At 46.8% G+C, this 24819-nt stretch overlaps 2 protein-coding genes across 7 annotated transcripts in view; both read left to right on the top strand.

Annotated features, from left to right (window-relative positions):
* The first annotated feature begins 5885 nt into the window (after positions 1-5885).
* Positions 5886-18647, top strand: CLEC10A (C-type lectin domain containing 10A). Of its 6 annotated transcripts, XM_036341694.1 has the most exons (12): positions 5886-6126; positions 7312-7457; positions 12702-12796; positions 13726-13805; positions 14313-14507; positions 14816-14911; positions 15002-15073; positions 15175-15246; positions 15352-15438; positions 15521-15672; positions 17171-17277; positions 17400-18647. In XM_036341694.1, the coding sequence occupies exons 4-12, from the start codon at positions 13739-13741 to the stop codon at positions 17554-17556; spliced, it is 1005 nt and encodes a 334-aa protein (XP_036197587.1). In that variant the 5' UTR covers positions 5886-6126; positions 7312-7457; positions 12702-12796; positions 13726-13738; the 3' UTR covers positions 17557-18647. The 6 variants fall into 6 exon arrangements, with proteins under 6 accessions (XP_036197587.1, XP_036197588.1, XP_036197586.1 ...); XM_036341695.1 differs by lacking the exon at positions 5886-6126 and having other exon boundaries at positions 7046-7457; positions 13697-13805; XM_036341698.1 differs by lacking the exons at positions 5886-6126; positions 7312-7457 and adding an exon at positions 14153-14239 and having other exon boundaries at positions 12516-12796; positions 14391-14507.
* A 3752-nt stretch (positions 18648-22399) lies between these two features.
* LOC118671547 (C-type lectin domain family 10 member A-like) overlaps positions 22400-24819 on the top strand; it is a 65953-nt gene continuing 63533 nt past the window's right edge. Inside the window, exons 1-5 of the mRNA XM_036339825.1 lie at positions 22400-22405; positions 23001-23130; positions 23735-23851; positions 24161-24256; positions 24347-24418. Of these exons, the coding sequence (XP_036195718.1) occupies positions 22400-22405; positions 23001-23130; positions 23735-23851; positions 24161-24256; positions 24347-24418 (421 nt within the window). The remainder of the gene's footprint in view (positions 22406-23000; positions 23131-23734; positions 23852-24160; positions 24257-24346; positions 24419-24819) is intronic.

Raw genomic sequence — 24819 nt, 5'->3', positions numbered from 1 at the left:
ACCTTAGAAGGGTCTTCAAGCAATTCCATTTCTCTTTTACTCTTATTACAAAAGTAACATATACAATTAGTGAAAAATGTTTTAAAGACACACACACACACACACACACACACACACACACACACACACACACACACAAAGAGATTTATTACAAGGAATTGGCTCCTGTGATTATGGAGGTTGACAGGCCCAAGTCCTGGGGTGAGCAGACCAGCTGGAGGCCCAGGGGAGCCGATGGTGGGAAGACAAAGGCAGCAGCCCGAACGCCCAGGGGGTGATGTCTCCCCTGAGTCCAAAGGCAGGAAAAGCCAGTGTCCCCATTCGGAGCGGGTCAGGCAGGCGGACCTCTCTGGGGTCACGGAGGCTCAGCCTCTGGTTCCATGCAGGGCTCCAACGGTGGGAGGAGGCCCACCCTTGGGGAGAGCAATCTGCTTTCCCAACTCAAACGTTCCTCTCGTGGAAACACCCTCCCAGGTGCACCCAGATAGACTGACCCGATTCCAGGCACCTGTGGCCCAGTCACGTGGACATGAACGGTTTCCCGTGGGTGTGCCCTGCGTATGTGCACATTTGCAACACTGCACTGCACTACGCAGCCGCTTTCCCGCTCTCCCGGGCCTTGTGCACTTTGATCCAATCCTTGCTACTCCGTGGAACTTAGCAAGTGTGGAGAATCCCAAAATATGGATGTGCCCTATGTTAGCTACTCATTCCCCGTGGTATATAAGGAGATGGCATTTTTGTATGTTTTCACACATAATATTTCAAGCAAATTTTGCTTCTAAGCCTGTGATAGGTAAAGTCTTCCTGATTATCAGTTGCAAAATTTTCTGGGATTTCTCCTTCCAAATGTATATGATTGGCATGAGGTAAAAAGGAATCATGGAGCCCTAGCTGGTTTGGCACATTGGATAGATAGAGCGTATGGACTGAAGGGTCCTGGGTTTGATTCTGGTCAAGGGCACATGCCCGGGTTCCGGGCTCAATCCCCAGCAGGGGGCGTGCAGGAGGCAGCTGATCAATGATTCTCTCTCATCATTGATGTTTTCATCTCTCCATTCTTCTCTGAAATCAATAAAAATTATGTAAGTAATAATACATACAAGTAAAGTCTTGTGAGGCTAGAAAAAGCCATTTCTGCTGTTTAGACAAACCACTCAGTGCTTTTTAGCTGTTTCTTCCAGTGACATCTCAATTTCTAGATAATGTACATAAACAGATATATCTTTATATACCAATGGTTGACATTATTTAGTTCTACCCTGTAGATAAGGTACAATCTTTCAACTGAGTTTACAATAATTGCTATTTTAATCGTAATTCAGAATGTGTATCATTACCACTATGGCTGCGTCAGTAGTGGTAACTGCTGAGCCAAGTAGGACCAGCTGATTACATTTCCTTTCTTGCACAACTTTTGTTTCTTCTGAAGTTTATAATTATTTAAAAGAACATGCTCCATATTCTTTGAACCTATTGTGAAATCTTCCTTAACTGTAAAGTCTGGCAGTATAATCATCTACACGTGCAAACTGGTCATAGAACTGGTATTTCAGTTGCACTTTTTTCCTAGAGTCACAGGGGTGAATGGAAATTTTATAAAAATTTTTATATAAAAATATTATATAAATTCATGACTGCCGGGGTCCAACCCCAGCAGGTCCAGGGGTCCCCAAAGGCGTAGACGGAGTCGGTGAAGAAGGAATGACGCGGAGACAGTGTTCAGTTGATCAGCAGCCTAGCCAGGATCTCCAGCCAGGATCTCCAGCCAAGTTCTGGTCTGGATCTCCAGAGAGGTTCTGCTTAGGATCTCCTGCCAGGGTCTGTGTCCATGTTCTCTTGCTAGGTTCTCCAGGTTCTCCAGCCAGGTTCTGTAGCCATGTTCCCTCGCTAGGTTCTCCAGCCAGGTTCTGTAGCCATGTTCCCTCGCTAGGTTCTCCAGCCAGGTTCTGTCCAGGTTCTCCAGCCTGGTTCAGTCACCAAGTTCTAGTCAGGTTCTCTTGCCATGTTCTATAGTCAGGTTCAGTCCAGGATCTTTTGCCATGTTCTCTTGCTAGGTTCTGTCTCTAGATTCTGTGTAGGTTCTGTGTCTAGGTTCTGAGTGTAGGTTCTGTCTTCTTACATCTGTATTTATACCAGTTGATTCCAATCCTATCAATCTCTATTACAAAGGTTAGGGGGTTTCTTTTTTTTTGTTATGATTTTTTTTTTAATTAAATCTTTATTGTTCAGATTATTACATTTGTTCCTCTTTTTTTTCCCCCCATAACTCCCCTCCTCCCAGTTCCCGCCCCACCCTCCGCCCTCACTCCCCACCCACTGTCCTCATCCATAGGTGCACGATTTTTGTCCAGTCTCTTCCCGAATCTCCCACACCCCTTTCCCCCACAGGAATAGTCAGTCCATTCCCTTTCTATGTCCCTGATTCTATTATAATCACCAGTTCATTCTGTTCATCAGATTATTTATTCACTTGATTCTTAGATTCACTTGTTGATAGATGCATATCTGTTGTTCATAATTTGTATCTTTACCTTTTTCTTCCTCTTCCTCTTCTTAAAGGATACCTTTCAGCATTTCATATAATCCTGGTTTGGTGGTGATGAACTCCTTTAGCTTTTCCTTATCTGTGAAGCTCTTTATCTGACCTTCAATTCTGAATGATAGCTTTGCTGGATAAAGTAATCTTGGTTGTAGGTTCTTGGTATTCATCACTTTGAATATTTCTTGCCACTCCCTTCTGGCCTGCAAAGTTTCTGTTGAGAAATCAGCTGACAGTCGTATGGGTATTCCCTTGTAGGTAACTGGGTTTCTTTCTCTTGCTGCTTTTAGGATTCTCTCTTTGTCTTTTGCTCTTGGCATTTTAATTATGATGTGTCTTGGTGTGGTCCTCTTTGGATTCCTTTTGTTTGGGGTTCTCCACGCTTCTTGGACCTGTAAGTCCATTTCTTTCACCAGGTGGGAGAAGTTTTCTGTCATTATTTCTTCAAATAGGTTTTCAATATCTTGGTCTCTCTCATCTTCTGGCACCCCTATAATTCTGATGTTGGTACGCTTGAAGCTGTCCCAGAGGCTCCTTACACTATGCTCGCATTTTTGGATTCTTTTTTCATTTTGCTTTTCCGGTTGGGTGTTTTTTGCTTCCTCGCATTTCAAATCATTGACTTGATTCTTGCGCTCCTCTGGTCTGCTGTCGGGAGTCTGTATAATATTCGTTATTTCAGTCCGTGTATGCTTAATTTCTAGTTGGTTCCCCAATATAAGATCGAGGGTCTCATTAGTTTTCTTGTAGATCTCATTAAGTTTATCGGCGGCTTCTAAACAGTTCTTGAGAGACCTTAAAAGTGTGGTTCTGAACTCTATATCTTCCATTGACAATTTTGTCCTGTTTCTTTGTCTCCGCATTTTGTTATGCTTCCTTGGTGCACCCCCTAGTGGTCTTTGTTCGAAGTCTTATAGTTGAATCTTGATTGTTGTAGCTAATTCCAGGGAGGGTTTGACCTCCAGGCCACGTGGCTATGAGAATCAGCTGTGTCAGCAGTGAGAGAACTTCTGTCCTCTAGGGAGGTGCTAATCTAGCCTTTGCCTGAGGCTATCCGGCAAATGCCTCTGTTCAGGGCTTGGGCGGGGCGGGTCGAACAGGATCAACAGGGTGGGCCGGAGAGAGCAGTTATGGCGGCTCTCAGTACTGTCCCCAGGGGCTCTGCCTCTCTGAGTCCCAGCACCCGCTGCAAAGCTCAGAGAGAAAGCTGCACTCGCTCTGACCGAAGCAAGACAGTCCCGCTTCTCCCGTTTGAGTCTTGGTCCCTAAAGACTCGCCTGGATCTGGAGCTCAGAGTCTGCGACTCCCTCCCGATTGAAAACGCCAACCGCGCCCTCCGCCCCCAGCCCACTCTGCGCACTCCGCACCTCAGAATTTGACTTCAGCACTGTGCCTCCTCTGAGTGTCCGTATGCGTTTCTCTTTCCTCCTAGTTGTAGGACTTCCACTCAGCCGGTGTTCCTGTGGTTCTGGGTGCTGTCCCTTCCGTTTTTTGGTTTCACTTTTGAAGTAGTTGTTCAAAGCAGCAAACTCCGGCGTTAACCTATGCCGCCATCTTGGTTCTCAGGGCGTTTCTTATCTCCATTCCAGGGAGTAAAGATTATGTAGCTTAAGTATGATTGTTCATAGTTAAAGTGATTAATTACCTGCCTGGCACTTAGTTAAGAGGTTTTATTCCCTCCCTAACTTCAGGGGAAAATCCCTACCTGGGGAAACAACCTTTCTCAGAGACCTTGGTTAAAACACATAGTGCCAAGAAGGTGAGCAAACATATTAAGAACAGTATGCCATATATGCCAGGTCCCTTGAAACAGCAAGCATGGACCGGCTCCCGGCACATGACCACCAGAGGGCAGCTCCTGCATTGAGCATCAGTCCCCTAGTGGTCAGTGAGCATCATAGCGGCCGGTCATTCTGCCGTTTAGCCAATTTGCATATTAGCATTTTATTATATAGGAGGATCACCAGTGTATGAATGATCCAGATTGCTCACATCTTCACCTGCATTTGGTTGCTAACACTATTTTAAAATTTTAGCCATCTTGGTGAGTGTGTAATGAAATAATACTGTGGTTTTAATTTGCATTTCCCTGATGGCTAATAATTTGTACAATTTTCTTGTGCTTATTTTCTTTTTAAAATTATATTTTTAGCCCTGACCGGTTTGGCTCAGTGGATAGAGTGTCGGCCTGCGGATTGAAGGGTCCCGAGTCCGATTCCGGTCAAGGGCATGTACCTTGGTTGTGGAGGAGGCAGCTGATGGATGTTTCTCTCTCATCAATGTTTCTAACTCTCTGTCCCTCTCCTTTCCTCTCTGTAAAAAATCAATAAAATATATTAAAAAAAATATATATATATATATATGTTGATTTCAGAGAGGAAGGGAGGAGAGAAATAGAAATATCAATGATGAGAGAGAATAACTGATCAGTTGCCTCCTGCACAACCCGCACTGGGGATTGAGCCAGAAACCCGAGCATGTGCCCTGATGGGGAATCGAACCGTGACCTCCTGGTTCATAGGTTGACACTCAATCACTGAGCCACGCCGGCCGGGCCCATGTGCTTATTTTACATCTGTAATTCTCTTTGAAGGAATGTCTTTTCGTGTGTGTGCGTGTGTGTGCGTGTGTGCGTGTGTGCGTGTGTTCGTGCATGTGTGCGTGTGTGTGCGTGTGTGTGTGTGTGTGTGTGTGTGTGTTTGCCAATTTCCAATTGGATTATTTGTGTTTTGTTTTTTCACTGTTGAGTTTTGAGAATTCCTTGTATAGTCTTGATGTCAGTTTTTAAAAAAGGTATATATTTTATTATTGATTTTTTAGAAAGGAATAGAGAGTTAGAAACATTGATGAGAGAGACACATCGATTGGCTGCCTCCTGCACACCCCCTACTGGGGATGTGCCCACAACCAAGGTACATGCCCTTGACTGGAATCGAACCTGGGACCCTTCAGTCCGCAGGCCGACGCTCTATCCACCGAGCCACACCGGTCAGGGCTTGATGGCAGTTTTTGGGGGCTATGTAGTTTGCGAATATTTTCTCCAAGTGTGCAGCTTGTCTTTCTGTCTTCGTGACAAAGATCCATTTCCGAAAAGACTAATGTGATAAATACAATCTTGGCAATCTCAATTCAGGAACAGAAAAGTGACAACCACATAAAATAGGAAGTTAATGACACTTTTTCTGTTTTCATGGAAATTTTGCTGGGTTACTGAAGCTGAAAATGACTATTGGTAAAAGCCCAGACATTAAAACAGGAGTTGAACCCATGTAGGCAGAGGGGAAAACAAGCAACCACCACTCTTCCCAGCCTCTGTAAGAGAGGAGGGAGTTAAGGAGACTATTTCAAGGAAATTTCAGATCTAAACCTGGGCTGGAGCTGTCCCATTCATCAGCGAATCAGGCTATACTTGGCCATCTGCCAGGACAAGGAGGCCTAGTGGACTCCGTGGATGTCAGGCTTGAGCCATATCGGAAGTGAGGCTGAAAGCGACTGTGGGTGACAGCTGCCATCTGGTCAGGAACCCATGGTGACCATTACAGAGGAAGCCAGAGAGTTCATGGTCCTCCTGAGGGACTTCCATGGTGAGAGGGTCCCCTAGGGCGGTGATGGCGAACCTATGACACGCGTGACAGAGATGACACGCAAACTCATTTTTTTGGTTGATTTTCTTTGTTAAATGGCATTTAAATATATAAAATAAATATCAAAAACATAAATGTTTGTTTTACTATGGTTGCAAATATCAAAAAATTTCTATATGTGACAGGGCACCGGAGTTAAGTTAGGGTTTTTCAAAATGCTGACACGCTGAGCTCAAAAGGTTCACCATCACTGCCCTAGGGGGTCTCGAAGGCACCAAAGGATCCAATGAGAGGCTGGTGTTGGATGCCTGCTGTGAAGAACATCTTGACCACCACAGTAGCACCAGGTCACGGGCCTCTTTTCCTTGTGTTCCTTTTTAAAACAAATTTGATATGCTGTATTTTAATTGTAGTTGAGTTCAAAATTAGTTCCTTGTTTCTCTTGAGACTTTGTCTATGATCCATGGATTATTTAGAAACAGGTTGCTTAATTCCTGGGTTCTGGTGATTTTTAAATTACATTGCTGTTATTGATTTCTAGTTAAATTCCATTATGATCTGAGTACATATGTTATAAAATTTTAATTTGTTCACGTTTGTTGTATGATACATGATATGATATATCTTCAAGCTCAGTTCTATGTAGTACTTACAATTAATGTGTATTCTGCGGTTTTAAGGTGGCATTTATGGACTAGAAATGTCAGAGAAATTACATATAAACACAATGCAAGTGTGATCTGAATGCCAATTCACTTTTTGGGAACAGAATAAAATAACTTTACTATTCAATAGAACAATAAAAGATACACAGTGTGGGAAACTGATGTAGGGTTGAGCCTCGGACTGACCTGCTGGCAAAGTCACAAACAAGTCCCAGCTTAGAGGGCTCAGTCCTCTAAGCATAATTGGGCTTGACCTTATAACATTCCCCAGATCTTACCTGGGAAGCTAATGGGCTAAGGGAAGTGCAGGGAGTGTAAACATGATCAAAACAGGTGAAACTCACAAGAACTGTAACTATGGTAACCACTGCATTGTTTACCTCAGACTATAAAAGGTCGGTGCGGCCTGAGCACGGATGGAAGTCCTTCCTCTTGAGGTGGACTTACCCGCCTGGTCCCCCAATATTTCCAAATTCTCTCTTGTCTTTTCTATTTCATTTGTGTGTGGTCCCTCTTCCAGATATTGAACCCTGAACCACGTGGGACGTGGAGGGAAACATTTACGACATCTGGCGCCCGAGGGGAACTCTGGAAGTGAAGGTTTCACTAGAGCGGAAAAAACGAAGTTTCACTGGCAAAGTGAGGAACAAAGAATTCACCGTAAAGGTAGGAAAATTCACCGTAAAGGTGAGGGGTTATTTCACCGCACACAAACGGCCACAATCAGCTATAGTAGTCCGGAGCTGTAGGCGGTACGGGAACATTTTCTCAACCAGGCTAACGGGGCAGGATTTGGTTTAAAAAAAAAAAAAAAAAAGATTCGGCTTTAAAAAGTAAGAAGAAGGTACATTTGATCTTGAAAGTTTGCCAAAAAGTAAGTCAGAACTTGAAAAAAGTTCAGCAAGCAGGGAAAAACTTATCTTAAAAAACAAAAAACAAACAAAAACACACAAAAACAAAACAAAACTGTTTTTCCATGGGGAACACAATAGTGCGTTTGCTAGAGCCTTTTAGAGAGGCTGGGAAGGAGCCTCCTTGCCTGGTTCCCTCCGGCCTCCTAGAGGGAGCAGGAAGAAGAATTGGAGGAATGGCCTTCACGGCGCCCTCCACCTCCACGTCCTAATCCTGAAATGTTTAACTTGCCACTAATAGAATCTCCTGTGCAAAAAGCCATCAGAGAAGGATGGAAGGACATGCTGGCGGAAGAAAGGTTTGCATTTCCTGTCATACAGGTAGCTGACCCACAGCTCCCGAATCAGATAACAAGACACCATGAAAAAAAATTGACTTTCAAATGATAAAGGCCAAAAAAAAAAAAAAAAATAAAAAGATAAAGGCCTTACGTGAAAGTGTAGTTCAAAATGGTCCAACCGTTCCTTTTACAGGAGAAATTATGAATAATATTTCTGAAGCATTCTTAATTCCTTATGATTGGTACTCTCTAGCAGCTAGAGAGCAAACTACAGCCCGCGGGCCCGGCCCGTTTGAAATGAATAAAACTAAAAAAAAAAAAAAAAAAAAAAAGACCGTACCCTTTTATGTAATGATGTTTACTTTGAATTTATATTAGTTCACACAAACACTCCGTCCATGCTTTTGTTCCGGCCCTCCGGTCCAGTTTAAGAACCCACTGTGGCCCTCGAGTCAAAAAGTTTGCCCACCCCTGGTCTAGCTCATGCAACTGTGGATGGAGGAGATTATTTACTATGGAAGGGAGAATTTCTGGAGAAATGCCAGGAGCAAGCCCACACAAACTGAGGGCTGAATGCTCAAATAACTTAGGAAATGCTAGCAGGACTGGGACAATATAATGACGTGCAAACTCAGTTAAATTATGTGCAGATGGCATATGAGGAAATTAGACTTTGTGGAAGGAAAGCTTGGTGGGCTTTACCAGCAAAAGGGGACCCTGAGGGAGCTTTTAGTAAATGCATGCAGGGGCCTTTAGAATCATTTTCTGATTTTGTGGCTCGTCTCACTCGAGCAGTGAGATGACAGATTCAACAGGAGATAGCAGGAGATATTTTAATTCAGCAATTAGCTTATGAAAATGCCAATGAGGACTGTAAGAAATGCCTGATGCCTCTGAGAAAAGGTAATACCATTACAGAAATGATTCGAGCATGTCAGAATGTGGGGTCAGGCACTTTTCTAGCAAATGTACTCGCCGCCGCTGTAACCGTAAAGAATAATAAGTGTTATAACTGTGGGAAAACAGGACATTTTAGAAAAGAATGTAGGCAATTAAGAAGGACAGAAGGTGGCACTCTAGGGAAAGGCGCGAACATCCCGCCTCTTGAGCCGATCAACACAAATCCAACCTCTCGGTGTCCTAGGTGCCAGAAGGGCTACCATTGGGCCAGCCATTGTAAATCAAGATTCCATAAAAATAGTTGTATCAAGACACAGGGTATGGCCAACCGCAGGGAAATGGCCAGAGGGGCTGCCCCCAGCCCCGTCATTAAAAGGGGAGATCTGCCCTGCAAAGCCCACAGTGGACTCTCTGATCCGGACCACTCCAGGGAGCGCAGGCCTAGATCTTAACAGTACTATAGCGGTCACTTTGACCCTAGATATGGCTCGGCAAGCTGTTCCTACAGGAATCTGGGGACCTGTGCCACCGGGAACTTTAGGATTAATTTTAGGGAGGAGTGGAAACACTCTGAAAGGATTAACTGTTTTGCCTGGGGTCACAGATTCAGACTATGAGGGAGAGATTAAGGTTATATTAGAATGCAATCACATTGTGCGAATTACTCCAGGACAAAGGATTGCTCGGATACTTTTACCTTATGTCCAGCAAGGTGAGGCCATAAACAGGAAAAGAGGGACGCAAGGGTTTGGAAGCTCAGACATCTATTGGATACAGGAAATTAGCAAAACCCGTCCTATGATTAATCTGCGGATAGAAGGAAAAGTGTGTAAGGGCTTATTAGACACTGGGGCAGATGTCAGCGTTATCAGCAAAGAATTCTGGCCTCCAAGTTGGTCCGTGGTAGAAGCTATGGACTCAATTAGGGGGTGGGAGTTCTTGATAACACACAACGTAGTGCTGCAGTCTTAAGGTGGCAAGATGAGGAAGGACAGACAGGATGGTTTCAGCCCTACATTGTCTCTGGAATTGCAGTCAATTTGTGGGGCCGAGATGTCTTAGAAGGTTTACAAGCTTGTATTATTACTGGCAAAGGACAGCAGTTTATAGCTCAGATGGGCTTAAAATGTTATGTTTAAGTTTTAAAATGTTTTGGGTTACGGATTGGCATTGTTTTGTTATTGTTTTAATAGCCAGAGTTTTGTTCTTGATGTTTAAGTTTTATTTTCATTATAGTAGCTAATAATAATAAAAAAAAAGGGTGAGATGTGGGAAACTGATGTAGGGTTGAGCCTCAGACTGACCTGCTGGCAAAGTCACAAACAAGTCCCAGCTTAGAGGGCTCAGTCCTCTTAGCATAATTAGGCTTGACCTTATAACACTCCCCAGATCTTACCTGGGAAGCTAATGGGCTAAGGGAAGTGCAGGGAGTGTAAACATGATCAAAACAGGTGAAACTCACAAGAACTGTAACTATGGTAACCACTGCATTGTTTACCTCAGACTATAAAAGGTCGGTGCGGCCTGAGCACGGATGGAAGTCCTTCCTCTTGAGGTGGACTTACCCGCCTGGTCCCCCAATATTTCCAAATTATCTCTTGTCTTTTCTATTTCATTTGTGTGTGGCCCCTCTTCCAGATATTGAACCCTGAACCACGTGGGACGTGGAGGGAAACATTTACGACAACCCAGTGAGAAAATTTTGAAGGGAAACACTGAAAAATAGAAACAAGAAATTTTCTAAACCATTTTAAGAAAGAAAATGCAAAAACAACAATAACAAAACAACAACAACGTGTCAAAGTCAGAAAAAAAAGGCAAGAAAATATGGTAGATCAAAACATAAAATGATAGTCCTGGTCAGTTTGGTTCAGTGAATAGAGCATTGGTCTACAGACTGAAGGGTCCTAGACTCCATTCCAGTTAAGGGCATGTACCTTTGCTGTAGGCTGGATCCTCCAGCCCTGGTTGGGGCTTGTGCGGGAAGCACTCAATCGATGTGTTTCTCTCATATCGATGTTTCTCGCTCTGTGTCTCTCCCCCTCCCTTCCACTCTCTCTCAAAATCAATGGGAAAAATTCCAAATTCCTTATTTTACCTGCTCCGTGCGTGCTAGACTCCAGCCTCCTAAGAGGGATCACTCGGAGCCCTGAGGTGGTCTCTGCCCACTAAGGGGTCTGCTGCTTAGAAGAGCTTCTGCGCGGGAGAAAAGCTGGGGGTGGAGGAGTGGAGGGGTGGGGAAAGGCATTTTTGGTCCCTCCCGCCCGAGCATGTTACCTTTGCCTTTCCCTCTCCTAAGCTCCAGGGTTCTTCTTTTGCCTCTGTAACTTGTTTCCTGAGCCTATGCAGCCCAGCTGGCTCACTTCTACTACCTTGTAACTTTCTAACTAAACTTTCTCTTATACTTTGGAAAAAAAATCAATGGAAAATATCCTTGGATGAGGGTAAAAAACAAATACAGCCCCCCCCATAAATTTATATAGCAAAAATAAATTATCCTATCTAATAAAGAGAGAATATGCTAATTGACCCTCATGCCATCACAAAGATGGCGGCACCCACAGCCAATAAGGAGGGAATATGCTAATTGACTACCCCATCCTCAAAGATGGCAGCACCCACAGTCCCAAGATGATGGTGCCCAGTCCCCTCAGCCCCACCGGGTGCCTGCCTCCTGAGTTCCCCAATCCCCTCAGCCTTCCAGACACCCAGGGCCGACCTGAGGCACAGACAAGCCTCAGATGGCGGCTGGCCAGCCACCCAGGGCCAGCCCAAGGTGAAGGCAAGCCTCGGATGGTGGCTGCCCAAGGCTCTGGTAACCAGGTCCGGCTGAGGCTTGTGCTGCCGGCAGTGGCAGCAGCAGAGGTGTGATGGAGGCATCGCCTTCCCCTGATCGCCAGGTTGTCTCCTGCCCCTGAGGGCTCCCGGACTGTCACCGGGGGCAGGCTGGGCTGAGGGACCCCCTTCCAGTGCATGAATTTTCATGCACCAGGCCTCTAGTCCTATATAATAAAAGGCTAATATGCAAATTGACTGAATGGAAGAATGACCAGTAGCTATGACGTGAACTGATCATCAAGGGGCATATGCTCAAAGCAAGAGCTGCCCCTTGGTGGTCAGTGTGCTCCCAGAGGGGGAGCACTGCTCAGCCAGAAGCCAGGCTCATGGCTGGCAAGCACAGCAGCAGTGGCGGGAGCCTCTCTTGCCTCTGCAGCAGCTCTAAGGACCCCTCAACGAACATCCCCTGAGGGGTCCCAGACTTAGAAGGCACAGGCCGAGCTGTGGGACCTCCACCCCAGTGCATGAATGTCGTGCAACAGGCCTCTAGTAGTATTAATAATATAATAAATGTGAATAGTAAATAGGTTTATTTCTACTAATAAATGGACAGAAAATCTTAGGTTGGGTAAAAGAAAAATCCAGTTAGAAGCTGTTTATAAGCCATGGTCATATATTTAAAACAAAACAACACCAAATCTATATATACATAAAAAGCCTAAGCAATCGTTACGACCAGTCAACCAGTCACTATGATGCCCAATGACCACTTATCCCTTCTGGTCAGGACTCATTTCACAATCATAAAAATGAGGAAGTTAGGAAGGCTGAAAGAAGCAGAAAGGGAGGAGACATACACTGGAGGAGGAGAGCAAAGCTGGCTTGATAGCTAACACCCCAAACACGCAGTCTCAGCCTGTGATCTGATTCTTATTTAAAGCCCAAAGTCAAGGAAATGAGAGATCCCAGGTTATAGACTCCTGGGCTTTCAGACACAGAGACCAGCAGGACTCCAGTCATTTATTTGACTCCTCCACCAGGCACCTCTACCCCACTCTCCAGGATTTTACTTTATTCAACTCTGCTCATTGCTGTGTGGCAAACCCAAGAATCACAGCCTCCAGACTTTGCACAGGTAACTGGGCTGGGGATGCAGGTGAGACCAAGGGGACAGGGAGGGAGTTCGAGAAAGCAGGGAGAGGGAGCTGTGGGTCTCAAGAGAGACAGAATAGAAAGAGGTATAAAAGGGCAGCTGGGAGGTTTAATGGCCAAGTGGAAATTTTAGACTCTATTCACTTAACTGGATTCAGGTTGAAATATGACAGCCAAACCTCGGTCACAAACTGAGACTCACTCAGCCCCATCTCCAGCCCCATCTTTAGCCCCAGCCTTGCCTCAGTCCTAACCTCATTAGAAACACCATCTTCTCCTTTAACCCCAAACATAGCTTCAGCCCCAGAGTCAACATGAATCTTAACACAAGCCCCAAATTGACTGTCTTCTGTTTCCAGCTTCAGGTCCAAGCTGAAGTATTAACCAACATCAAAGAAGGAGATGCAAACTCACTTGCATCCCCAATGTTAGACCCAATCCTAGTCACATATTTAGCTCCAACTTTACCTTCACCTTCTTTCCCACACTCAATCTGACCCCAGTCCAAAGACCAATCCTGACCCCACTTCCAACCTCTGCTGAAAACATAGGCCCATTCCCATTCCTCTCCCTAACCCTGGTTCATCCTCAAGCTGAACTTCTCTTACCTCAACATCATCCCTGACTTCAGCTCCAACTTCCTCCATCCCCTAACTCCATGGTCGGCAAACTGTGGCTTGCGAGCCACATGTGGCTCTTTGGCCCCTTGAGTGTGGCTCTTCCTAAGACTTAGGAGGACCCTAATTAAGTTACTAACAATGTGCCTACCTATATAGCTTAAGTTTAAAAAATTTGGCTCTCAAAAGTATTTTCAATTGTACTGTTGATATTTGGCTCTGTTGACTATTGAGTTTGCCGAGCACTGCCCTAACTCCATCCCTAGCCTGGTCTCTGGCCCTGCCTCCATTTCAGAGTTGGTCCAAGGATGTCAGTGAAGTATGAAGACCTCCAGTCCTTGGAGAGTGAGAAGAAAAGCCAGGGTTCTAGAAATGGTAAGAGGAAAGGAGAAATGGTGTCTTCTAAAATATTTTTGTTAATATGTTTAGAAGGATATCTGTTGTCATGGTATATCTGCACCTCTCCCATGTCCACTGCTCTCCCACTCTGAGGGGGCTCCAGTATGAAGAGGATTCACAATCCTCTGAAGGACAGGATCAGGGTGGACCAAAGCAGTCCTGGCTGCTATACTCTGGGGAAGGTCATGAGCATTTACACTGGGAGAGTGAACAGTCATGTTTGGAAGAAAAATGGTGGCTAACCTGACAATACAGATAAGCACGAGCCTGCTGAGGGCCTCGTTGCCCTGGCTCACTCTGTGTCCTCCTGCCCCCTGTTCCAGGCCTGATGATAAGACCTTACATGTCATGATGTGTTTCTGAGGGAGAGGGGGTCTGTGTGACTGAGAACTTGTGCTGGTCCATGAGAGGTGAGATGCCTGGGCATCCCCTGCACCACAACCTCTCCCCAGCTTTACCTGCACCACTCTTCATCCCTGACAGGTCCCTGTGGCCCTCTGCTCCTCCCCCATGTCTCTCCTGTCCTCAACCTCCATGTGCTGATGTCCTCTCCTCTTGCAGGGCTGCCTCCTCCCCCAGCCTTCCTGCAGCATCTCTGCTCTGGCCCCTGGCCCCTTCTGCTCTCTCTGGGCCTCATCCTTCTCCTGATGATTGGCATCCTCGTAATTGGATCCAAAAGTGAGTGTCCCAGGATGGGCAGGGAAGGGGGCGACAGTGGGGTATAGAAACCCAGGCACTGATGATGATCATGGTGGGTAAAGACAGCTGCTAGCTCTGTTGCTTACTCATGGGTAATGTAGTCCAAGTGCCTAACCTCTGGAAGCCTGAGTTTCCTCTCTGCAAGCTTGGATAACAACAGTGCCTGACCCTTGAAGTGGGGTGGCTGTGAGGACCCAATGAGCCAATGTATGTCAAGTGCCCTGCCCAGTGCCAGCAAAGAGAGGACTGAGCAATCTTAGCTCTCATTGTCCCACCTGCCTGGTCAGATGCCAAGATTCAGAGTGATGTGGAGACCCTGAGAGCAACTTTCAGCAACTTCACTTCCAACTCGATGGCTGAGGTCCAGGCACTGCACTCCCAGGGTGAGCCTGGTTGGAAGGGGCTCTGGATGGGAGGGGTTGTGGTGGGGGAGGGGGGCTGAATCCTGAGCACTGAGTCCCCATGTCCTCCAGGTGGCAGTTTGCAAGCAACAATAACATCTCTGAAAGCTGTGGTGGCAAACCAGGAGCAGGAACTGCAAGCAGGTGAGAGGCCCTCAGGAGTGAGTGTGCAAGGGTGGGGGCCGGGCTCTCGGGACAGAGGTGGGGTGGGCGCAGCCTGGGGTGCTGAGTGCCCTCCCCTCCAGCCCGCAGCCTGAATGACAAGGTGTTTTCTCTGGAGAGCAAGCTGGAGAGAGAGCAGCAGGAACTCAAAGCAGGTCAGGCCCCTCCTCTCCTGCCCCTGGGCCTGATATGGTGGGAGGGGATGGAGGGCCCTCAGCTGGGCCCCTGCATTGTCCCCACTGCCCTTCTGTGTGTCCCAGGTTATTCTGAAATGCTCCTGCAAGTCCAGCAACTCGGCAACGGCCTGAACTCCCTGAATTGTCAGATGGCTGCGCTCAAGAGCAATGGTGAGTGGTGGAGGGCAGTGCCTAGCCCCATATTCTGCCCATGTTGGGCAGCATATCAGATCCTCCTCCCTTTCCACCTCAGACTCTCAAAATACCTGCTGTCCCACTAACTGGCTGAAGCATGAAGGCAGCTGCTACTGGTTCTCTGGTACTGGGAAGCCCTGGCCCGAAGCTGAGAGGTACTGCCAGCTGCAGAATGCCCACCTGGTCGTCATCAACTCCAGAGAGGAGCAGGTGAGGGCTCAGGTCTGAGCTCCGGTCCTGAGAACTGGCCCCACTAAGGAAACGGTTCTCCACTCTTGCTGCACACTGGTATCACCAGGGAGCTTTAAAACCATGGCGATGTGAGCCACACCTGAGGGATTTATAATCATGGGCCACACAATGACATTTCAGCAAGGATGGACCAAAGAGATAACAGTCGTCTCATAAGATTAGACTAGAGCGGAAAATTCCTTTCACCTGGTGGGCAGTAGCCGTCATGGTGTAGTGTAGCACATTGCTCAGGTGTGTGTGCTGATGTTGGTGTGAACAGACCTGCCTCACTGCCAGTCGTATGTATAAAAGCACAGCACTTACAATTATGCACAGTGTAGTGTACTTGAAAATGGTAATAAACAACTGTTACTGATTTATGCATTTATGATACTACTAGAGGCCTGATGCATGAAGATTCATGCACATTAAAAGGGGATTGATTAGAGGAAATATTTTAATATTGCTATTTGCCCTTTCTCTATAATAGAAGTGTCAGAGATGAAAGAAAATTATTAAAATGTGCATGAAAATCTTCCTCCTGTCAGAGTCTGGGGTGTGCCACAGGACCCAAAGACAAGTCGCTGCCCACCCATGGCACCTCAAAATCACACAACACCCAGACCCAGCCGGCCCCACCCCCGTTGGGCGAGATCCAGACCTGGCTGGCCCCACCCTTGTCAAGCCCCGCTGGGCGGGGGGCACAGCCTCAGGTCCCCTGGCCTGGTGCCAGGTGGGGTGTGGGGCCTCAGGTTCCCTGTCTAGCCCTGCTGGGCATGGGGAACGGCCTGATATCCCCCACCCTGGTGCTGGGTTGGGGGGCTTGGCCTGAGGTCCCCTGTCAAGCCCCACTGGGTCGGGGGCACAGCCTCAGGTCCCTGCTGATTGCTCGTTAAGGCTCATTAGGGGAACTAGGCCTCCACTGTGGGTGCAGCCATCTTGTGTTACAGAAACCCCTCCTCCACTGTGGGCGCCACCACCTTTGTGATGGTGTGACGGTCAATTTGCATTTTCCTGCTTTATTAGATAGAATACTATTATTATGTTAGAGTGTATTCTTTCTACTTATAAAAAAAGTTTGTTTAAATATAAGCTGTGTTTTGCTGGCAGCAGCCTCATATCATACACCTTGTGTTTACTGTGTCTCTTTTGTGCATCTTTTCCTCTTGTGTTTGATTTTATCATCTCTTGTGGTTTTGTAGAGTAACACACCATAGAGGCTGATAACCTAGGAGCAATTGGCCATGGCCTAGGTGTGCGGTAGGCTATCCCATCCAGCTTGTTAAGTGCACTCTATGATGTTCGCACAATGATGGAATCGCCAGTCCCTGTTGTTAAAGCAGAGTTTGACGGCAATTGGCCTGGGCATTGGGATAAACATCCCAAATCCTCTCAACTGATATAATGTACATGTGAAGTTCAGAACTCCTAGTCCAAGGAGTTGGGAGAAGACATCATTGTCATTCTCTCATCCCAGATTTTTGTCCAGAAGCACATAGGCTCCTCATACACCTGGATGGGCCTCAGTGATCCTGAAGGAGCCTGGAAATGGGTGGATGGAACAGACTATGAGACCAACTTCAAGTGAGTACACTTGCTTTCTGTGCTCTTCCTCCCCTCCTCGAGGATCTGACCTACAGCCTCTTCTCCCCACCCCCACTCTGTTCCATCTGACTTCCCAACTTGCTGTTGCCTTTCCCCCTCAGGAACTGGAAGCCGGGCCAGCCAGATGACTGGAATGGACACGGGCTGGGTGGAGGCGAGGACTGTGCCCACTTCCACCCGGATGGCAAATGGAATGACGACGTCTGCCAGAGGCTCTACCGCTGGATCTGTGAGGCCAGCATTAGCAGGTCCAGATAGGAGTGTCTTAGAGCTGCTTCCTGTGGACCATTGAGCCATGGACATGGCAGGGATGGGGGCAAGATTCTTCCCCAGACACTCCTAACAAGATCTCTGTGGGAGAGAAATATGCCCTGGGAGATTGGAGCACTGCCATCATTTTGAACTTTTTTCTCCTTAACTTTCAAAGATTATATAGAGTTCCTAAGGTGTTTTTAAAAATTGAATTTCAGCTTTATTGAGGTATAATTGACATATAAAACTTTAAGTTACTTAAAGTATACATGGTTGTGATTTGATATATATAGTAAAGGAAAGACCCCATCTAGTTAATGAACACATCTATAATTTTACATAATTATTATTTTTAGTAAATACTTAAGTTCTATTTTCTTAGCAAATGTCACTTATACTATACAGTGTTATCAACTATAGTCACCACGTTTTACATTAGAGCCTCAGACCTCATTTTGTAACTGAAAGTCTGTACCCTTTTACCAACCTCTCCATATTTTATACCCCCACCACCCAGGCAACCACTTTTCTACTATTTCTTACTATGAATATGATATTTTCAGATTCCACATATAAGTGATGCCATGCAGTATCTGTCTTTCTTGGTCTGGCTTATTTCACTTGGTATAATGCCCTCAAAGCCCATTCATGTTGTGGCAAATGGCAGGATTTCCTTCTACCTCGTGAATGAAAAATATTTCATTGCTCATATATACCACATCTTCTCTATCTATTCATCCACTGATGAACACTTAGGTTGTTCCCATATCTAGGCTATTGTTAATAATGCTACAAGGAACATGGGATGCAGATAAACCATTTTCACTTCATTTGCATATATTCCCAGAAGTGGGATTGCTGGATCATATGGTAGTTTTATTTTTAATTTTTGCAGAAAGCTCCATATTATTTTTCACAGTGGTTGCACCAATTTACATTCCTACCAGTAGTACATAAGAGTTCCCTTTTGCTTTGCCAACCCAGACTTGTAACCTTAAAAATGAACTTTATTGAGATAAAATTCTTACATAGTAAAATGAACTCATTGAAAGAGTAGAGATGACTTTTGAGAAATATAAATACCTATGTAGTCTATAGATCAACTGGGTGCTTTTTGGTCTGACAAGGCTTGACTCACCTTCGCTGGTCTCATTCATGCATTTGAGGCCAGCTGGTGGGTTGGCTGGGAGCTGGTCTAGGACAGTCTCACTTCCATGTCTGACCTTTGGCTGGCTACAGGCTGGGACAATGGGATGACGGGGTCATTTTAGGCTAGCCTGGGCTGATTCGCATTCTGCCTTTGGACAGGGTTCCAAAAGAGTAACTGGAAGAGTGCAAGAACTCTGAAGTCTTAGTTTTGGAACTGAAGCATCACTTCTGTTAACTCCTGTTGGCCAAAGTAAATCACAAGGCAGCCCTGCTTCTAGGAGACAGGAAATAGAACAACTTTTGATGGGAGGAGCTACAAAGTCATAATGTGGAGAGAATGGATATAGGGAGGCATGGAGATTGCTGTTTTTCAATCAATTTGGCATACAGGGGAAGCATATTGGGACACCCTGTAGAGAACCAGCCCATAACGAAAGGTTCCCATTAAGAGAGGCCAGGACCCATGCATTCTGGTATTACTTGCACCCAGACAACTGCCTGGCATATAGAAAGGTGTCAATTAAAATTAATTAACAATACAGAGGCTCAGCTGGCATGGCTTAGTGGTTGAGTGTCAAGCTAGGAACCAGAGGTTCACGGTTCCATTCCCAGTCAGGGCATATGCCTGAGTTGCAGGCTTGATCCCCAGTTTGAGGTGGTGCAAGAGGTAGCTGATCAATGATTCTGTCTCATCATTGATGTTTCTATCTCTCTCTCCCACTCCTTTCTTCTCTGAAATCAATAAACACACAGTGGAGCCTTGACTTACATGTTTAATTCGTTTCGAGCCCGAGCTTGTTAAGGAGCTCATTAACTCCAATTACTGTATCAACTCAGTGCAAAAAATGGCCGAGAGACAGCTGGTATCTCAAAAAACACGTTAGTCGGGACACTCGTAAGTCAAGGCCCCACTGTATTAAAAAAATAAAGAGGTTGATATCAGAGGGCAAGTATGAGAAGGACAAAATTATCCCTTGGAGGCAGCACAACTTCACTTTTCCCTTCCACTCTCTCTAAAAATCAGTGGAAAAAAATATCCTTGGGTGAGTATTAAAAACACCAACAAAAAATGAAAAATGGGGAGACAAAGAAACATCCCCAAATAAAAGAACAGGAGACATTCCCAGAAAAAGAACTAAATGAAATGGAGGCAAGCAATCTACCAGATACAAAGTTCAAAACAATGACTATAAGGGTGCTCCAGGAACTTAGGGGAGGAACGGATGAACTCAGTGAGAACATAAACAAAGAGATAGTAAGCATAAAAGAGCACATAGAAACTATAATAAAGAACCAGTGAGAAGTGAAGAATACAATATCTGAAATGAAGAATTACACTTCAAAGAAAGGTATAAATTGTGGTTAGGTGAAGGAGATGATCAAAGCAGTGATTTGGTAGACAAGGTAGCAGGAAACATCCAATCAGAACAGAAAAAGAAAATAATAATTAAAAAAAATAAGGATAGTCTAAGGCAGTGGTTCTCAACCTGTGTGTCGTGACACCTTTGGCGGTTGAATGACCCTTTCACAGGGGTTGCCTAAGACCATCCTGCATATCAGATATTTACGTTATGATTCATAACAGTAGCAACATTACAGTTATGAAGTAGCAACGAAAATAATTTTATGGTTGGGTCACAACATGAGGAACTGTATTTAAAGGGCCAGAAGGTTGAGAACCACTGGTCTAAGGGAGCTCTGGGACACCATGAAGGATAACAGTATCCACATCATAGGGGGACCAGAAAGAGAAGAAAGCAAGAAATGGAGAACCTTTTTGAAGAAATAATGATGGAAAACTTCCTAAACCTGGTGAAGGAAAAAGACACACAAGTCCAGGATGCAAAGAGAGTCCCAAATGAGATGCATCCAAAGAGGTTCACACCAAGACACATCATAATAAAAATGTCAAAGGTTACAGACAAAGAATTAAAAGCAGCAATAGACAGTTAATTACCTAAAAGGAGCTTCCATAAGACTGTCAGGTAATTGCTCAACAGAAACATTTCCGGCCAGTAGGGATTTACATGAAATAGTCAAAGTTATGAGAAACAAAGACCTACAACCAAGACTGCTCTAACCAGCAAGGCCATTATTTAAAACTAGAGGACCAGTGGATGAATTTGTGCATGGGTTGGGTCCCAGCTGCCCGCAGTGCAATGGCAGGTGGGAACTGTGGGCCCTGGCTGCCTGAGGTGCTGCGGTGGGAGGGAGCTGTGGGAATAGAGCTATGCTGCCATCGGACTGGCCTCTGGGTCCCTCCCCCGCCCGCAGGATCTGTGGAACCAGAGCCATGCTGTGATGGGACTGGACCCTACCTGAGGGGTCCCGGATTGTGAGAGGGTGCAGGCTGGGCTGAGAGATCCACCCCCCCCTACCCCCAAGTGCATGAATTTTCATGCACTGGGCCTCCAGTGTTATATATTTCTTACTCATTTATTGTATCTGTCACCCACCAGAATAGAAGTTCTATGAGGGCAGGACCACTTCTATCTGTTCACAGTTCACACTGTTCTTCCTTTGCCTAAAACTAGGGTGAGTGTCTGGGAGGGAAAATCCTGTGTACCAGTCCTTTAAAAAAGGGGCTTTGTCCCTGGGTGGTTCAGGTCTCTGGCTACTGGAAGCACGGATGATGGTTGGTGTGTAGTGGCTATTGCCAGTTCTGGCTGTCCAGGTTGGTGTGCCCTGCCTGGTGTCCAGACCTCTCTCCTCTCTGGGGGAACCCTCTGCTCCCTTGGCCCGCAGCTCCTGGGTGCTGGGCCAGCGCCCATTGGCTCCTTGCCTTTCCTACCAGTTTTGAGGAGGTCTCTGCCCTTCCTAATTTAAAAGTCTCCTCTTCATCCAGTCTTCAGCTGGTATTTTAGGGTGACTATTCCCCAGTTTAGTTCAGTTCTAGTTAAATTCTGGGAGGAGGTGGGAGAAAGATCCACCTACTCCACTGCTATCTTCCAATTCCCCCTCCCATGATTCTGCGGGAACTGAATGGTTAATGTGTTGCTCAAAGTTTGTTCATTATCCCCAGATCCACCTGTCCCAATCTGGACAGGTATCCTACTGTCCTTCACCCTCTTCCCTCCTTCTGGGAAGAGTGAGCAGAGCTAGGCCAGAGCTGGGGGAGCTTGGTGGCTCAGGCCCCAGAAGAAGCGCTGATGCCAGGGACTTGGGTTATGCTTGAGGAAGAACTGAGAAAAAGGCTCTTCTGGATCTGGGTGTGCAATGGTGGAGGCACTATCAATAATGGAAAATTCTGATGAAGGAAGTGAAATGTTGTGTGGGGCAAAGAAGAAGCAACAAACTGTACCTATGGACTCCTCTGGGAGGGGTTCCTCTCCACAATGGCAACAATGAGGAAGTCAAGGGAGTTCAATAGAAGTTGAAAAGGACCAGACACACCCTGGAGGAGCAGGGGTGAGGTGGGGGGAGCAAAGCTGGCCTTATATATAACTTCTTCACTCACACAATCTCTGCCTGGGTTCCTATCATTATTTACTACCAAAGTTGAAGAAAAGGGAGATCCCAGGTTATAGACTCCTGGGCTTTTAGACACAGAGACCAGCAGGACTCCAGCCACTGACCTGAATCCTCCCTCGCTCACCTCTAGCCCACTCTCCAGGATTTCATTTTATCCAACTCTGCTCATTGCTGCAAGGCCAACCCAAGAATCACAGCCTCCAGACTTTGCACAGGTAACTGGCTGGGGATGCAGGTGAGACCACGGGGACAGGGAAGGAGTTAGAGAAAGCAGGGAGAGGGGGCTGTGGGTCTGAAGTGGGACTGAATAGGAAGAGATATAAAAGGGCAGCTTGGAGATTCAATGAGCTGGTGGAGATTTTAGACTCTATTCACATAACTGCTTTGGGTTGCCCCATCTCTAGCCCCATCTTCAGCCTCCAGCCTAAATGCAGCCCTAACCCCATTACAAACACTAGCACCAACCGAACTCTCTTCAATTTCCAACATCAACATCAAACTTAGGCCCCACTCCATCCATGGCATCAACATCAGTATTGACCCCAGTCCTAGGAGGAGACACAACCTTACTTGCATCCCCAATGTAAGATCCAGTCCTAGTAATTCCTTTAGCTCTAACTTTACCTTTACCTTCAATCCCACATTCAACCCAATCCCAGTCAAGAGACCAATCCTGACCTTACTTCCAACCTCTGCTGCAAACCCAGGCCCATTCCCATTCATATCCCTAACCCCAGGTTCATCCTCAACCTGAAATTCTTCTCTTACCTCAACCCCAGCCCTGACTTCAGCTCTAAGCACACCCAGCCTTCCCTGTCTCCTATCTCCAGCCCCAGCCTGGTCTCTGGCCCTCCCTCCATTTCAGCTCGGACAGCCTCAGAGTTGGTCCAAGGATGTCAATGAAGCATGAAGACCTCCAGTCCTTGGAGAGTGAGAAGAAAAGCCAGGGTTCTAGAAAGGGTAAGAGGAAAGGAGAAATGGTGTCTTCTAAAACACTCTCTTAATATGTTTAGAAGGATCTCTGCTCTCACAGTGTATCTGCACCTCTACCATGTGCACTGCTGGGGTCCCTGACACTGCGGGTGTTAGGCTCTAGCTCCTGGTGGTTGCAATATGAAGAGGAGTCGAGAAGGACAGGATCAGGGTGGACCAAAGCAGTCCTGGCTGCTATTCTCTGGGGAAGGTCATGAGCATTTACACTGGGAGAGTGAACAGTCATGTTTGGAAGAAAAACGGTGGCTAACCTGACAATACAGATAAGCACGAGCCTGCTGAGGGCCTGGCTGCCCTGGCTCACTCTGTGTCCTCCTGCCCCTAGTCCCAGCCCTGATGATAAGACCTTACATATTGCCATCGTGTTGACATAGGGATGAGGGGCCCAGGTGCCCGAGAACTTGTGCTGGTCCATGAGGGGTGAGATGCCTGGGCATCCCCTGCACCACAACCTCTCCCCAGCTTTTCCTGCACCACTCTTCATCCCTGACAGGTCCCTGTGGCCCTCTGCTCCTCCCCCATGTCTCTCCTGTCCTCAACCTCCATGTGCTGATGTCCTCTCCTCTTGCAGGGCTGCCTCCTCCCCCAGCCTTCCTGCAGCATCTCTGCTCTGGCCCCTGGCCCCTTCTGCTCTCTCTGGGCCTCATCCTTCTCCTGATGATTGGCATCTGCGTGATTGGATCCAAAAGTGAGTGTCCCAGGAGGGGCAGGGAAAGGGGGCGACAGTGGGGTACAGGCACCCAGGCACTGATGATGGTCATGGTGGGTAAAGACGGCTGCTGGCTCTGCTGCTTATTCATGGGTAATGTAGTCCAAGTGCCCAACCTCTGGAAGCCTGAGTTTCCTCTCTGCAAGCTTGGATAACAACAGTGCCTGTCCCTTGAAGTGGGGTGGCTGTGAGGACCCAATGAGCCAATGTATGTGAAGTGCCCTGCTCAGTGCCAGCACAGAGAGGACTGAGCAATCTTAGGTCTCATTGTCCCCCCTGCCTGGTCAGATGCCAAGATTCAGAGTGATGTGGAGACCCTGAGAGCAACTTTCAGCAACTTCACTTCCAACTCGATGGCAGAGGTCCAGGCACTGCACTCCCAGGGTGAGCCTGGCTGGAAGGGGCTCTGGATGGGAGGGGTTGTGGTGGGGGAGGGGGGCTGAATCCTGAGCACTGAGTCCCCATGTCCTCCAGGTGGCAGTTTGCAAGCAACAATAACATCTCTGAAAGCTGTGGTGGCAAACCAGGAGCAGGAACTGCAAGCAGGTGAGAGGCCCTCCAGGAGTGAGTGTGCAAGGGTGAGGGCTGGGCTCTCAGGACAGAATTGGGGTGGGGGCAGCCTGGGGTGCTGAGTGCCCTCCCCTCCAGCCCGCAGCCTGAATGACAAGGTGTTTTCTCTGGAGAGCAAGCTGGAGAAAGAGCAGCAGGAATTCAAAGAAGGTCAGGCCTCTTGTCCCCTCCCCTGGGCCTGATGTGGTTGGAGGGTATAGAGAGCCCTCAGCTGGCCCCCTGCATTGTCCCCACTGCCCTTCTGTGTGTCCCAGATTATTCTGAAGTGCTCCTGCAAGTCCAGCAAGTGCTCAACGACCTGACCTCCCTAAATTGTCAGATGGCTGTGCTCAAGAGCAATGGTGAGTGGTGTGGAGGGCAGCTCCTAGCCCTAGCCC

The sequence above is a fragment of the Myotis myotis genome, unplaced genomic scaffold, assembly GCF_014108235.1.
Source record: "Myotis myotis isolate mMyoMyo1 unplaced genomic scaffold, mMyoMyo1.p scaffold_m19_p_17, whole genome shotgun sequence".
Classification (NCBI taxonomy): Eukaryota; Metazoa; Chordata; class Mammalia; order Chiroptera; family Vespertilionidae; genus Myotis; species Myotis myotis.
The sequence above is the reverse complement of the archived record's forward strand: the minus strand, read 5'-3'. Positions and strand labels throughout refer to the sequence as shown.